Below are 16,402 nucleotides of genomic sequence, written 5' to 3' on the forward strand. Positions count from 1 at the left end.
CTTAAGTTGTAACACATAACATACACTTGTTACATTCATAACATACTTTGTTACACTGTTAGATGCAAAACACACAATACTGTAGTAAAAATATTTAACTATGTAGTATTTACAGAAGTTTTTGGTGTTTGCTACAAAATACAAAAGTTTCACTAGGCAGAAATAATTAGTTTGTCAGTAAATATATGTGTTTAACCGTTCGCTATTGTCATGTTAAATATGAATTTGCACAATTGACAAGCCAAGATCATTTATAACATTTTACATTTACGTCATTTAATCGTTTTGTACAAATACTGATGCATATTTGTAAAATGCTTACCCCCTAAGAAGTAAAACAACTCTCAGAAGGAAGGTTAATTAAACAAAATTTTAAGTAGTTTAACATAAACATACAGGCAACAACTATGTTTAGTTATACTTTGTGTACAAAAAGTGTAAATACTAATCAATCAATGAACTTTAACCCTTTGAGTGCTGCAGCGTTTTGCTATATGGTATGCATAAAATGCTGAGCGAAAATGCCTGATTCTGCAAGGATCTGGTTAAAAATTCAAATTTATTTATTGGTATAATTCTTGGGTTTTTGTTTTTTTTTTAGATAAATATATTTTCTTTATACATATAATACATTTATCACTTATTTAACGTTTTAATACAAATAAAAAAAAATCATTATCAAAAACTTTATGAGCAAAAACATTTAGTTTTTTATTTTGACACAACTTAGTGTTATTGAAATATTTTATTTTTTCACTTTTAGTTATTCTATCTTATACTCAATTTAAATCTTTACTAAATTTAATATAAATTTTTTTTATACTAATAAATAAAGTTTGGAAAATAAATATGAAAACACAAAACTAGACATTTTCTAACCTAAACTAACAGTCTGTGTATTGTCTACACTGATAATGCTTAAATCTAATGCCTGCAATACTAGGTCTTCATTGTCAGCAATGATTTTACGACTCATTGTTTATAAATATCACTGAACAAACACAAAAACTATACAAACGTATTTAGTAAAGTACTAGATGCTTACGATCGCCGTAACTCGCGGCCGTCATTGTTCTACTTACACACAGACTAGAACAACATACACAAACAAAATAATTTGAAGATACTAATACTACAAACCCATTTACACTTAAAAACTTTCAATATCATTTGTGAAATAAACAGCAGCGCAAACAAAACATGTGCCGGCTCGTCCTCGTAGTGGCCGATTCTTCTAAACGCGACTGACGTGCACTTTAGAACCGCCGTAAAAATCTAACCAAAAATGCAACAAAACGTACATCAAAAGTTACGTTGAAGCCTTTGGAATGCGTATGTATAGTCAATGAGCCAATTTAAATAGATACTATATAAAATATAAGCGTTACTGCAGGAGTCGCTAACAGCGATTCTGGCATTTTCTTGCATATAATGCGGGATCGCTGACAGCGATGCTCCGGCACTCAAAGGGTTAATATTACTCATAAATAATATTTTTTTATAGTTCTGTATTTATTTATAAAGCGAATGTTCTGTGTCTATTTGCGGCAGGAGCTGATAAGCAATCAAATAAATGTTTGCTAATTTTTAAATTCTTCACAACTTGTGTAGTTGCATAAATACTTCCTATACCTATGAATTATATGTACTTTTATATTGTTGGATTGTGTTATGTATATTATTATACTACTATGCTATTACTATACTAAACTGCACATAAAGTAGCTATGGTCGGAAGGGTTAATTCCATGTGAATGTTGAGTTTAGCTCTAATTCATCTTCCTCTTAGTGCAGCATATGGAATCTGATGGTGTTACCAACGAACTATACTAATGGAACGCGCTCTGGGCCGGAGAAACGAGCGAAATCCTGGGGCTGCGTTCCGAGTCTGCAGGCGCTGGAAATGGGCAAGAACTCACTCCGCCCTGCTTTTTACCGTGGATTTGTAAATTTTTATTAAAAAAAAAACAGATTTTTGTACAATATCAAAATAACTGAGATTTTGACTTGGTTATTTTACTTATAAAGTTGGAAACGAAAGATGTCTGTAAGATTAAAATATTTCCCAGGTGAAAAAAAAACAACATTTTTATTGACAGTATTTTATTTCAAAGTAAACTACATAAAATTTACAAACATGACATACTTAATCTACGTGTTAGAAAAAATAAAATTATTTGTTTACAAATTTTGCCTTATTCCTAAGTTGGATGTTTTTGTAATGTCAAAAGTTTTTTGTTTTGCCATGTGATGAAATATTATTTAAAAACATTAGTTTAATCACAGTTTTAATTAAAAATAACCAGTGGCTTCCAGTGAATTCTTCATAAGTTAAGTGCCCCTTGAAAACACTACCAGTAAACTGGTTATAAACTCTCAATGTCAATTCAGAAGTGGTTGCATTTGTTTAGAGATAACTTGAACAAATAACAATCTTTTACAATTTTCAAATTACATCATTACTTGATGTAATTAATTTACCCTTAGATTTGAAATCATAAAAAGTTAATGTGTTCTAAGATCAGAATTCATTGGCATGGAGTACAGAACTACAATCGTTATATTTAATAAATTCTTCATTACGTCTTACAATGACGCCACAAATATAGTATAAAATTTCATCCTTAAAACTAGAAAACTATCATAATTTTCCATGATATACATGGCACTCTCACTTTCATCATCCAAAGACAAATCCAAATCACACTTATCAGCATTAGGTAGGCTCAATGGATGCCTTCTTTCTGACAATAAACCTCCTTCGTTTCTCCAGTGGCTGTTGTATTTGAGATGGAAAATAAAAAATTGTTGGAACTGCTTCATTTTTGAGACATTTTCTTAGTGTGTTAGGCTAAATTAAATGGTAATCATGTTCTGTAAAATGTTTACTGCCAAAAAATAATATGTTTTATTGGCTTAACATTTTTTCTATTTGTCGCAGTAATCCACTTTTTTTTAGTAAATTGTCATCATGGAAAGCCACAAACAAACAAATTAACAAATAATAAAATACAGGTAGCTGAAAATTACAAAGATTCCATAATTATAGAGTAGAGTAGGTCAGTAGATACTGTTTTTAGCACGTGATTTATAAGTTTATGCATTTATAAGTGCTATAACGACCAACATTGATATCTTGGAATCAATGCGGATACAATAATTGAGTGATAAGTATGTTTTATTGATATATAATTATTGTTCATGATTAAAAACGACAGCTTATTAAAGTACTCATTAACAGTCGTACCGCACTTTTAATTATTTGAATAACCCAGTTAATAATTTGGCATTACAGAACAATATTGGTGAAAATTACTATTTAAGAAGTTGCAAATAAATATTGACATGGTTAATATAGTAAGAACTTACTTGTGACAAGAAATGCGGCTGCCTTTAGTCCATCTGGACGTGCAGTTGTACGCAGGAGCAACTCTTCACCATGTCACGAAATAACAAACGTTACTAACATTGCCAAATAAAAGGAAAAAACAAACTAGTTGAGTTGCTCAGATCAGACGTCTTGACAGAATAAACAGGAAGAGTTGCCAACAATGCAAATAAACAACAGTGATTTGTGTTTCGCCATGAAAAGGCGTGATGCCGTATCGGTCCCGTTGATCGCCGCTCAATTCGGCGAGTTCTTGCCCACTTTAAGCGCCTGCAAGTCCATGGATACACCAGTAACGCACAGCTGTGTGCGACCGGAAAACACAACATGTGGCTTATGGGCAGTTGCGCGTTCCAGTAGTTTAGTTCGTTGGGTGTTACAGACTTGACTCCTGAAATCTGAAGTCTTGTTCGTCTGAAGATATAAAAATGTTGGTATCGAAGAAGCTCATAATTAACTTGTTACATTATTTTGACATCAGAGATACCTAGACCACAAGATATAGTGTAATATAAATGAAGAGTGTATTCTCATTGTTTCATCAGGTACACAATTGAGTAACGTAAATTGGAGCTTAACTCAACATTGACATGATATACCAAACTATGTCACAGTTCTTGGTACGTGTTACTGGGCGGTTTGAGTAATTCTATTGGTGATTATTTTGTTTTGAATCATATACTCAAGTAGAAAAAAATCCTATTAAGATTCAAAATTCAAGAATAGGAAATCAACTTTTTTATATTCAGAATCGGATTAAAAATTTCTGGATTTTCCCATTACTAGTTCAAAATAAACGTTTCTTTTCAGATATTCAATACTATTTGAGAGGTATAATTTACTATTACGGTTTAAAACAAAAAAATTAAAGAGAGATGTTTTCTATAAAAATTCAGAAATTAAACGTTTTACTTGAAAAATGTTAACAGCTGATTAATAATTATTACAGAGGAACTTTTTAGTCAAGGTAGAAATCCTCTAATGTATTATGTAATTAAGTGGTGAATCATTTGAATTTAGTAACACAAAATTAAAGAAATATTAGTACTTTATTACTTAACATTTTCAGATCAAAACAAACTCAAAATTCAACTTTTAAAACTTAACTTTTAGTATTTCTTATCTTGTGCATTTCAGGATGAAAATTAGCAGACACAACTAAACAGCACAAGAATATAACATATGCAACCCTCTGATTGTTAACATTCTCACCCTTAATATTATGTATTACACAGAATTAGTTAAAGTTTTGCTTGATTTTACTTTTCTTACTTATTTCCTATGACATAATAAAATATGTGATACTTGCGGAACTTACCAGTCAGTTTGTTTCTTATGTATAAAGGATGCAATCAATTCTCCACTGTCAGACTTGTGGATAAACATGTTTGGCCCACCATTAGGATTGGCATTTGACACTGAAAAATGGTTTGAAATTAAAATAAATGTACCTAATATACAACAGACTTGACACATTAAAATATAAACAATTTAATTAACAGTTTGTAAAATTATAAATTTATTGTAGAAACAAATTATTACCAAAAACTAGACAGAATATTTGAAAAAAACTTGTATAGTTTTAAACTGATTAAAAATAAACATACTGTATAGAACAGTTTTACTTTAATTTGAGATTAGATCTTTTTTAAGTGCTTAAATAGCTCTTTTAGTCGCTGTGTCTCGAGGATATGAAAGTTATAACCACAAAATTAGAATTCAATTTACCCAATCTCACCTGTAAACGGCTGCCACGACATAAGGTATGTCCCTTTAGGAGAGAAATGTATGCAGTAGGTCTTGGGTGAGGGAATGGTAGTCAGCACAGTCCAAGTTTTTGTAGAAACCACATTAATGCTGAAACATCAAAAGTAAATCAAAACCATGGACAAGTGCAAGTGACGTTTAAAAGAAAGATCACCATTTTTTATTATTTCTTATTAGAATGTGTTAGAAAAATTAAGGATATTCTATTTTTTCTAAAGGTTTGAAACCCAAAAATTTAAAATTAATTTTATATAATGAACAAGTAAAATCAAAGCTAAAAAAAAGAGTTTTACATTTTTTGATTGTACAAATGTTGATCCACATCATTGGACTTAATGTCTGAAAAATTAATTTTTTTATTTTATTTGAAAATTTTAATTTGTAATCATTTTAACCCTTTGAGTGCCAAGCACCGATTAGATCAGTCCACGGATATTTCCGAAAAGTGTTGAGAGCCGATGACTAGATCGACTTTTCGAAGATTTATTATTCTCATACTAAATGTTGACATATGGCATTGTACTGAATGTTGACATATGGCATTGTACTGAATGTTGAAATATGGCATTGTACTGAATATTGACATATGGCATTGAACTAGGTCCTCATTTTTTTATACCTAGCAGTGATCATTTCTGGCTGGTTTATGCCTTCCAGTTGAACCTACACTGGGCACAGCAAAAACGGATGTGTCACTTAAATCTGGGCAACCTTATGGATGTCCAGGAGCGGCGCATCACTAACCGCAAATGTTGAGATTCTGGGGTTCATGGGCAAACTCGATAAGTCTAGTCTTCTGTGGGAGATGACTATTGGGGTTGGTGGGGTTTGTTCCCTAACCTCAGAGGTTCTTGCTAGCATCAACAAAGGTGTGCCACCCCCTGCCTACTTTGACTGGAGAGGCTGGTTCAAACCTGGCCTCACCTTCTTCTGGAGAGACATGACTTTGAGATGTAGTGCCCTAATTTTTCCTTATGGATGTCGATAGGAGGTGGCCCCTACTCCCTAACCTAACCCATCCTGAATATCCTGTCACTCCAGAAGCATCGCGAAGGTTCTTACAAAACTAAGTGCAATTTATAAGCTTCTTGTCCTAAGAGAACAAACAAAAAATGCGGGAGTTGACTGTTGGAGTTGTTGGGGTTTGTTCCCTTAGTGTCAAAGGTTGTTGCTAGCCTCAACATAAGGATACTTAAATGGGAACAATACAAATTTGCATACCAATGTATTAAGATTAAAAAATTAGAAAATTTTCTCTATTAACACCTAAAAAAATTAAATTTTGTTGTATAATTTTTAATTTTAAAACTTTAACATATTTACTATCTAAATAAATATTATACTCATATCCTACTTTTCTCCCAGCACAATAAAAGTAAAATTACCCCATTATGTTTATTTTAGAAAAGGTTATGAATTATTTTATGAAACAATACAAAAATACAAAAAAAATCAAAACCCAGTTATAAAGATACTTTTTTTGAAATTTGGTATGTTTGTTGTGGTATGTATACAATGACCAATAAAAATATACATACATATAAATACCGTACATTAAGATCATACAGTTACAATTGTTGTACTCCAATATTTAAATTGTGTCTGTATTGTTTCAAAATATTATTACAAGTTATAGTCTACATTCTCCTACAAAATAAAATAAAAATCATCCGATTATGTTTTTCCCATTAAGTTATGAATTATTTGGCTGAATACTTTATAAAACACCAAAAGAGTGTTTGGCACTGAGAGAGGTGGTCTGTCATAAATGCTTGGCACTGACAGTGCCAATCACTCAAAAATGCTTGGCACTCAAAGGGTTAGACTTGCCTAACATACTAAATTAGTACTTAAGTAATCAGAAGTTTATCAATCAACTTTGGTGCCTATTTAAAGATTTTGTTGAAACATGCTGATTCAGACATGTTACGTACATTTACAAAAATGTAGGTTATAATATAATAAAACACCTTACCATCCAGTGGTTTCCACACAAAATAAAAACTATAAAACTGCATGGAGTCTTAAAACAAAACAGTACCCAGGAATTTATTCAGTGTTGTCACCTGAAGTAAAAACTATAACGACAAATTAACAAAACAATTTTAAAATCATGAACAAATGTTTTTAATATAGGATTGTAAAATTTAGAATGTATTAATACTAAAAGGTCCTATAGTCCCGGTATAAAAAAATCCTGAATGACATGAAACTAGTTATTTTTCTGATAATAGCGCTGACAAAAATATTTTACCACTGCACCCCAATGCTGATGATCTTTATTCATTTCTATCATTTTTATTTTACAAAAGAGAACTGTAACAATAACATATGCATAATTTAAAATGTTATTAAGTAATATAAATGCTCACCCAATCAAAAACAAAACACAGACCAAATTTTAACAATAAACCACAATCTTCTTTCCCGCATATTTGAATCAATCGTTGATGTATTTATCAAGCTCAACAACAATTTATTGAAAATGTGTTTTATACAAGTCTCCAAAAGCGAACTTATACAATCACTAGACAAATGGCACATACAATGTTGTTGTTCTCATAGCCCTGACTGCACAAAAACTGAAAAAAAAAAAACTTGAAGAAACAAAGTATTTGCAAAATGGTTTTTAATCATTCATCAGGGCAAGGTGAGTGCTTCAATTAAACTGATCTCAAAGTGGAGTAACTAAGTGATCATTTCTAGTATTTATTATCATAATATGTACTTATAATTTTAAGTTAATCTTTAGTCTTAGTTTAATATAAAAAAGGCCATGAAAACATCACACTTTTCAACAGAAAGTTATAAATACAAAACTGCTTCAAGAATTAAGAGGTCATATTGGTAATAATAATAAACAAATGTTCTAGATTTGCCACTTTGGTGGTTAATATAGCTTTACAGGGGGAAAATCAAATACATTTGACTTACAGTAAGTAACAACTTTTTTATCAACTTTAAAAAAATTACATTATTATTATTTATTCATTCATACTTACTTAGTGCCATTAGCCCAGGCGAAATATTCTCCTTGCGGACTGAAGAGCATAGCACGACATACCTTGCTGTCATCTCGCTTGAACCCTGACATAAGTTCATAGCTTGGAGGTCCCTGGTTCACGCTGATACCAGTGGAACCTCGTACTGCAATCACAAAGAATAATATAACTCTCATTAACTATTACTACTATCCTCCAGACTAATGCTTAACACTTATATTAGTTCAGCAATACTAAAATCGAAACTATTACTACTCAGCAATCTAGTAAATGGCTCATAAACTACAGAATACATCTTATCAATGTTCCTGTCTAGTGGGCAAATATTTCACAAGTATGCTTCTGAGCCTTTTGCTAGTCAGATTGTACTAAGAATCTACAATATAATGTTCACTACAGTAGTATAAACAAGTCAAGAAAGACAATTTTTTGAAATTTCCAACAACATAAGTTAAATGAGGAAAAGTAAAAATAGTAAACTCAATGATAAGAGTGCTGGTATTAAAGTTATTTTTAACTAATCTGTGTCAAACTGAAGCACATAGCCTAATCCAAAGGATTCAATGAACCTTTGTATATAATATTTCCTGAAATTCTACCTTTCTTGTACATGTCTGAAATCTAAATATCTGTGATACATGACATTGTGTGCCACTGAGACACAAAAATGCTGATTGACAATCCCACAATGTAACACTTTGCATCAGCCTTAGTTTCTCACTTAATATTCTTGTTAAAAATGGAACTTTAGAAGTCCACATTAACTGGTGATATAAAACTTGCTTCCTATGTAATATTCCATTACAGTAACCAAGAATTATCTAAAAAGTTTATTTACATGGTGCAAAATAAATATTTACATGGTCTTTTTTGAAGTGCTGCTGGATTTAATGGAGCCAGAGGACAATAGTTACAAAATAAACATTCTATGAAAACTTTATGTTTTTCCTCCATATAATAACCTACAACAAACAAATAAGTGTATTCTGCCAATACGATATCTCAAATAAATTAGGAACCATTCACCATAAAGTTGCTAACCTGAAAAGATTAATACTTCTTTCAAAAAAGTGAAGTTGGTTGGGTGGATAATGCTCAGGAAGCTGTTAAGACTTTCTTCATGTTACTTATAGCAAACTTCTTTGAAAAGAGCATGAGAGATCCTCTTTCAAAGGGAGTTTATGACAATTAATATCTCAAATATTTTTGGCAATTACAATTTTGCTATATAAATAAACCTCCTTTCTTTTTATAGAATATCACAGGCTATCCATCATATACTGGAATGAAACCCTACAACAAACTACCAGATCATTCTGAAATGACAACCCCAGGATCTATAAAGAGAAACCTATGGTGTTGGCTGCAAGATCACGCATACTACACACTCGATGAGTTCTTCTCATGGAATGATGAATCTTAATAAGACCTCTCATTTAATAATAGAATTCCACTTGTAAAAAACTGTTTGACTCTGTAACATATGTCTTAATGATATTGTTTTAATAAAGCATATGTCTATTTGTATAAGATAAAAAAGAAAACCTATCTCGTACTGTTTTTACATTGCTCTAGAATGTTGGAAGTTTAAGATTTAGTTATAGCATTCTAATATCAACAATATGTACAGTAGAAAAAGTAACATTACCCAAAGTGTTTTACATTGTGGGATTTTTGTGGTTTAACCTTCGCAGTTTAAACAATAAAAAAAGGTTTTATCTCATGGTACTAAACATTGCTTACAGGAATATCCGTATTGTCCTTATTTTACTTTGTTGTGAACATTATAAATCACAAAAAATCTGTGTAAATGTGTAGGAACTAAATTTATTTATTTACGACTGTAAGGAAGCAAATTAGATTGCATGTCACTTGAAAAATCAATAAACAATGCATGCTAATTGAACGGAGGCCCAAATTTTCTTCAGTGCTTTTAAGGGTTAATAGTTACTTGGTTAGGTAAATTAACTAAAATAATACACTTATAAGGTATTAACACAAGGATACGTTAAACATCCAATTAGATCTTTCCATCTTTTACAACCATTTAAAAATGTTTTGTGCGTAAAATGTAAACTGTAGCTAGACTGCTTTATGATACAGTATATGGAAACAAACTGGGTAACAATAATTTCGCTCAACCTTGGTTTTTTTTTAGTCAGATATTAATACCAGTCCCAACTTTCAAGGAAATAACATTGCAGAACTACTATTGTAGAATACTATTTATATTGAATCTGATGAGAATATAATGTAACACGTCCCTAACTACTTGTAATGAATTATATCTAAAGGACCAAAACCACTCCAAATGACTTTGATTTTTCACCCAGTTTCTGTCTCAAAGCAACATAATTCCCCAGACAGTTTGGTCCTGAACATACTGAATAACAATGTAATAGTGCTGCATGGCACAGAGCTGTGACATGTTCATTCACTACAAAAAAGCACAGACACAATTAATTCAAATATTATTTGAAAAATGTAAAATAACATATTATTTAATATATTTAACCCATTCACCTACTTCGAACGGGAGCCATTCCCCGCCGCTTCGCCGCGGGCCCCGCCATACTTCGACGGAGCGCTTCCGCGGCAGTAATAGTCCACTTTAAAACTGGACAGATAGCTGCACTAATCAAACTATGTTTCGTTTCTATGGTTACTTGTTTGTTTAGAACAATATTTTTTTTCATTATTTGGCTTAAACTGACGTAAGCAAAGAATAACAGATGGATTTACTCCATATGATACCTGTTGTTGTTAGTTGTCCGTAAACATGGCTGGTAATAGGTTATGTGACAGTGAAATTAAATCGTTTTAAATGAACGATTTCTAATAATTGTAGTGAAGAATTTCAGTACCGGAAGTGATCAATCAGATGTGAAATGGGATACGTGTGACACGGAACAGTTTGAAAACTCCGATATTTTCGATTCAGAAGAGGAAATTACCAACCTCCTGACATCGACCGGCAACTGACTTCGTAGGCCTTGTCAATGCAGATCAATTCCTATGAATATAAATATAAATAGGGTAGGGTATATGATATAAAAAACCGATCTAATTGTGTGTAAATATACTATGAAATATAACAAAACCTCTTTTGGTGTGTGAACTTCTAAGGACAAATAAGGTAGGCTACACAATAATTATTCCATTTCAGGTTTTCATTTTGGAACAAAATATTGGTGGTGGGCAAAATAAAATTGTATTTAAAAAATATAATTTTAATTGTTATTACCGGTATGCTATAGGTTTTATATCTCATAATTAGGTACCTTAATTCTGTTTTTTTTTTTTGTTTTTTTTTTTTTTTTTTTTTTTTTGTATGCAGGGAGTTTTTTAAATGGTAGGTAAGCTCAAGAAAAACACACTGCTACAAAATTTTATTTTGAAAACAATGATTTACTAGGATTTACTAGAAAGTTACAGCTAAATATCTGCACACCTAAATAATAGGCAAAAATAAATGGAATTCCTTGGCCCAACTGTGTGCTAAAATATTAGTAGGTGAATGGGTTAAAATAATACATTCATTTACAAGCATATTGTGAGGGTTGTTATGTATTGTTTCCATGACACTGTCCAGACAGGCCCGTTCCCAACAAATTTTTTTTTTTGACAATTTTACCTAAGGGCCTCAACACATGTCTAATTTGAAGAGACCATGGTGATGGTGGTGGTGCCCAGCCGAAATATCTTTTGCGGCACCCTGCCAAAAGCTCAATACGGCCCGTGTCGGACCATAAGTCCCCACATTGCAGGTAGAACTGAGTCAAAAGAATGTAAATATATTTCATAAATAAGAATAAGTTTGGAAGTTTTAGAGATCTGTGGCAAGTTTTCATCACATGACACCAAATAAGGCTAATTGTCCAAAAACATTGTGAAAAGTTGGGTATGGCTTACTGTAATGTGTTTGCTAATGGAAAATGTGGATTAAAAATTAGCTAAAGAATACTTAATGCGATCTCCATAAATTTCAGACTATGGAAAACTTCTGGGATATTTTTGTGAAAGATATGGTCATGTAGGGTACTATTTGCTAAATTAAGTTAAATTTAAGGTATCTCAGTTATAAAACCAGAAGTAGAAATCAATTAAGCAGAGATAGAAAAGCTTTCTGATACTTGTATGAAGAATAGTGTAATCCATATAATTATTAATAAGTTTTGTTATTCGTACATTATTTCATTTAATACAGGGCTTAATAAGAGGAAGTTCTTAATGTGTTTTAACAAAATTGAGTTCTTGAAATTATCATTGGTGTCCAGTTGGAATATGGTAAAACACAATCACACTTAACTTGTAAAGTTCACAATATTGAACCTGTTACTATGGGGTCGAAAAAGATGTGTGACATAGTCCAAGTAGTTTTGCAATTAAATTGAATGGATAGGCTCCTGTGTCGACAAAGCTGCAAAGAGGAAGACGAGAATGACATGGACAACGAATCTGTTGCACAGGTCCTGTTGGGACAACACCATGACACATAGTGTGCTCAGAATTCACTTATTGCGCATCTCCTTTTTACAGTAAGGCCTTACAACACTCGAAACAACTTCCACATTCACATTGAATTTTAAATTAAAAATCCAACATCTTTACAAATATGTTCATAAGCTCTAGACTCTTCTGGTAGATAACTTACTTAAAAACATTCATCATAATTGTCAAACTTTATTGTAGTATTAATCTTTGAATCCAAATGGTTAAATTGAGGAAAAGACAGAGCTGTAATTATAACTGTTAGGAAATACATATTTAGACTTGGAACCTACATTTAAACTTAACCTCTATATACTGACAAACACCCTCAATAAATCAAACCTTTGTATTTCTAATTACACAATAATAATGAATTTTTATCATTCCCATTTTAGTTTGATATATCAAGGCACAAGTGTACTAAACAGGTTAGTAAAACCTAATTCAGTCCAGTTTTTTAGGCCGCAGTATAATAAGCAACCACCAAATCAATATCATCCATTTGTTACATTATTAAATGTTACAATAATATTGTTTTGGTATGTAAAATATCATTTTACTATGAATTTTAAAAAAAGTAACTGATGTGCATTTGGTGTATCAAACGCAAGTGTACTGATCTCAGTTTAAAGGTAAACAAACATCTCCTAACAGCTTAACAAAAATTCTCAAGAGATCAGCACAATTTATCACCACTTCCAAAATTAATAACGCATTTCCATTGCTATTTTAACTAAGGCCCTTTTCTAATAATGCTTGAAAATATATTATATTTTAAACTTGTTTTAAACTCATTACAAAAGATATGCAAGTTCTTTATTTTTTCATTGTTCCTAGTTCTTTATTTATCACGTTATTACTTTTTATAAACATAAAAACTGAAACATAATACTATAGGATGATAATCTGGAATAATAACTTGTTTCGGTGGGTTACAGAACCATTTTTGGTCGTCGGTAGTTTTTAGATAAATCCTGATTACTCTGATTATATTTACAGTGATTCTATTAGTCCCTATGGGTGATGGCGTGCATTACTAATACTTGCACCGCCAAATATCTATTTATTTAAATGTGTAATATTATTATTTAAAAAGTCATTACAATCAATAACTTCAGTAGTTTCTAAACAACAACATATATTTCATTTGATAATATGTTTTTTTGGTCCGGTACACTCATACTGCATGATGCCTGAAAACTTACGAATTTCATTGTAACTTTTATCTTTCATTCAATCAAAGCAATATTGCTACTGGATTCATTAATCTCAATTAATTTTTATTTTCTGCTCATATTGGGTAATAGTTTAGAATAACTTATTCTTAGATACTTGAGACACAATTTTGAAGTTTTAGTCACATTTTCTCAACAAAAAAAAGTAAGGTTTATGTAACAAAAAAAATAATTATTTAACATAATAGGTTAAATATTTTTGTACATAACCTTACTTTTTGTGAGAAAAATGTGCTAATCTTCAAACTTGTCCTTCAGTACTAAGAAAAGTATTCTAAACTATTACCCAAGAGCAGAAAAAAAAATAAATTGAATTAATGAATCCCATTAGCAATATGCTTGTTGAATGAAAAGGATAAAAGTTAAAAAGTCGAAGTTTTCAGGCATGCATATGGAAGTGACCCACCAAACATATTATCAAATGAAATATATTTTTTGTTGTTTAGAACCTACTGAAGTTATTGATTGTTACTGACTTTTATTAAAAATAATTACCATTTACAAAAATGATATTTGGGCTTGCAGTATAGTAAGGCAGCCATCACCATAGGGCTAATAGAATCATTAATATATCAGAGTAATCAATTATCTAAATAACAACCGAGACCAAATGTTGTGTACCGAACAGTATATTCCCACTGATCGCTACCATATAGTATGTTGTTTCATTATTTTTATGTTTAATAAAACGTTAATAACGTGATAAATAAAGAACTAGGAACAAGAAAAATAAAGAACTTGCATATACTTTTGTAATGAGTTGAATTAAAACAAAGTTTAAAATATAATATATTTTCAAGCATATTAGAAAAGGCCTTAGTAAAAAGTAGCAATGGAAATGCGTTTATTATCCTTTGCGCTCGAACCCCCCCCCTCCCGTCCCCCGCTCGGTGATAAATTTGTGCTAGAACTTCTTGATATTTTTGTTTAAGCTGTAGTGAGATGGTCGGCCCTTGTTTTACCTTTATAAAACTGAGATCAGTACACTTGCGTTTGATACAACCAAATGCGAACATCTTACTTTTTTTAAAATTCATAGTTAAAATTGGGACTTTATATCATACAAAAGCAACTATATTGTAACATTTAAAAAATGTAACAAAAGGATGAATATTGATTTGGTGGTTTGCTTTATTATACTGCGGCCAAAAAAACTGGAGACTGAATATTAAGGTTATACTAACCTGTTTTAGTACACTTGTGCCTTTTATATATCAAAAACTAAAATGGGAATGATAAAAAATCCAATAATAATGAGTAAATTAGAAAATACAAAGGTTTGATTTATTGAGGATGTTTGTCAGTCTATAGAGGTTAAGTTAAATGTAGGTTCCAAGTCTAAATATGTATTTTCCTAACAAGTTATAAAATTACAAGCTCTGTCCTTTCCTCAATTACCATTTTGGATTACAGAAGATTAATTACTACAATAAAGTTTGAACATATGATTGAATGTTTATTAAGTATGTATCTACGAGAAGAGTCTAGAGCTTATGACATATTTGTTAAAGATGTTGATTTTTAATCTAAAATTCAAATGTGAATGTTGGGAAAATTGTTTTCGAGTGTTGTAAAGTGGCCTTACTGGTAAAAGGACGGATGCGCACTAAGTGAATTCTTGAGCACACTAATGTGTCTTGGGGGTAGTTCCAACAGGACCTGTGCAACAGATTCGTAGTCCATGTCATTCTCGTCATTTCCCTCTTGCAGCTTTGTCGACACAGGAGGTCCCTATCCATTCAATTTAATTGCAAACCTACGTTGACTAATGCTCACCTAACATCTATCTTCGGTGGACCCCATATAGTAACCAGGTTCAAATATTGTGAACTTTACAAGTTAAAGTGTGATGTGTTTTTTACCAGAATTCCAACTGGACACCAATGATAATTTCAAGAACTCATATAATTTTTTGTAAAACACGTCACATTAAGAACTTCCTCTTATTAAGCCCAGTATAAAATGAAAATAATGGTACGAATAACAAAAACTTATTAATAATTATCACGGATGACACTATCTTCATACAAGTTATCAGAAAGCTTTCTCTATCTCCTGCCTTTAATTGATTTCTACTTCTGTGTTTTATAACTGAGATAACCTTTTTAAAATTTAACTTATTTAGCAAAATAGTACCTACATGACCATACTTTACACAAAAATATCCCATGAAGCTTCTTCCATATCCTGAAATTTCTGGAGATCGCATTAAGTATTCATTTAGCTAATTTTTAATCCACATTTTCCGCATTAGCAAACACATTACAGTAAAGCCAAACCCAACTTTTCACAATGTTTTTGGACAATTAGCCTTATTTTGTCTGTCATTGTGATGAAAACTTTGGCCACAGATCTCATAAAACTTCCAAAACTTATTCTATATATGAAATAAAAAAAAAAAATTTACCATTCTTGGGACTCAGTTCTACCTGCAATGTGTGGACTATTGGTCCCGACACAGGTCCGTATTGACCTTTGGCGGGTGCCGGCAAAAGAATATTCGGCTGGGCACCATCCAC

General features: G+C 31.4%; 1 protein-coding gene across 1 annotated transcript in view; it reads right to left on the reverse strand.

Annotated features, from left to right (window-relative positions):
- The window catches only part of LOC124372676 (eukaryotic translation initiation factor 2A-like), a 49,673-nt gene extending 41,325 nt beyond the window's left edge, over positions 1-8,348 (reverse strand). The window contains exons 1-3 of the mRNA XM_046831085.1: positions 8,158-8,348; positions 5,127-5,245; positions 4,707-4,806 (exon numbers count right to left, since the gene is read on the reverse strand). Of these exons, the coding sequence (XP_046687041.1) occupies positions 4,707-4,806; positions 5,127-5,245; positions 8,158-8,333 (395 nt within the window). The 5' untranslated portion in view covers positions 8,334-8,348. The remainder of the gene's footprint in view (positions 1-4,706; positions 4,807-5,126; positions 5,246-8,157) is intronic.
- Between the last annotated feature and the right edge of the window lie 8,054 nt (positions 8,349-16,402).

The sequence above is a fragment of the Homalodisca vitripennis genome, unplaced genomic scaffold, assembly GCF_021130785.1.
Source record: "Homalodisca vitripennis isolate AUS2020 unplaced genomic scaffold, UT_GWSS_2.1 ScUCBcl_3719;HRSCAF=9429, whole genome shotgun sequence".
In the NCBI taxonomy this organism is placed as follows: Eukaryota; Metazoa; Arthropoda; class Insecta; order Hemiptera; family Cicadellidae; genus Homalodisca; species Homalodisca vitripennis.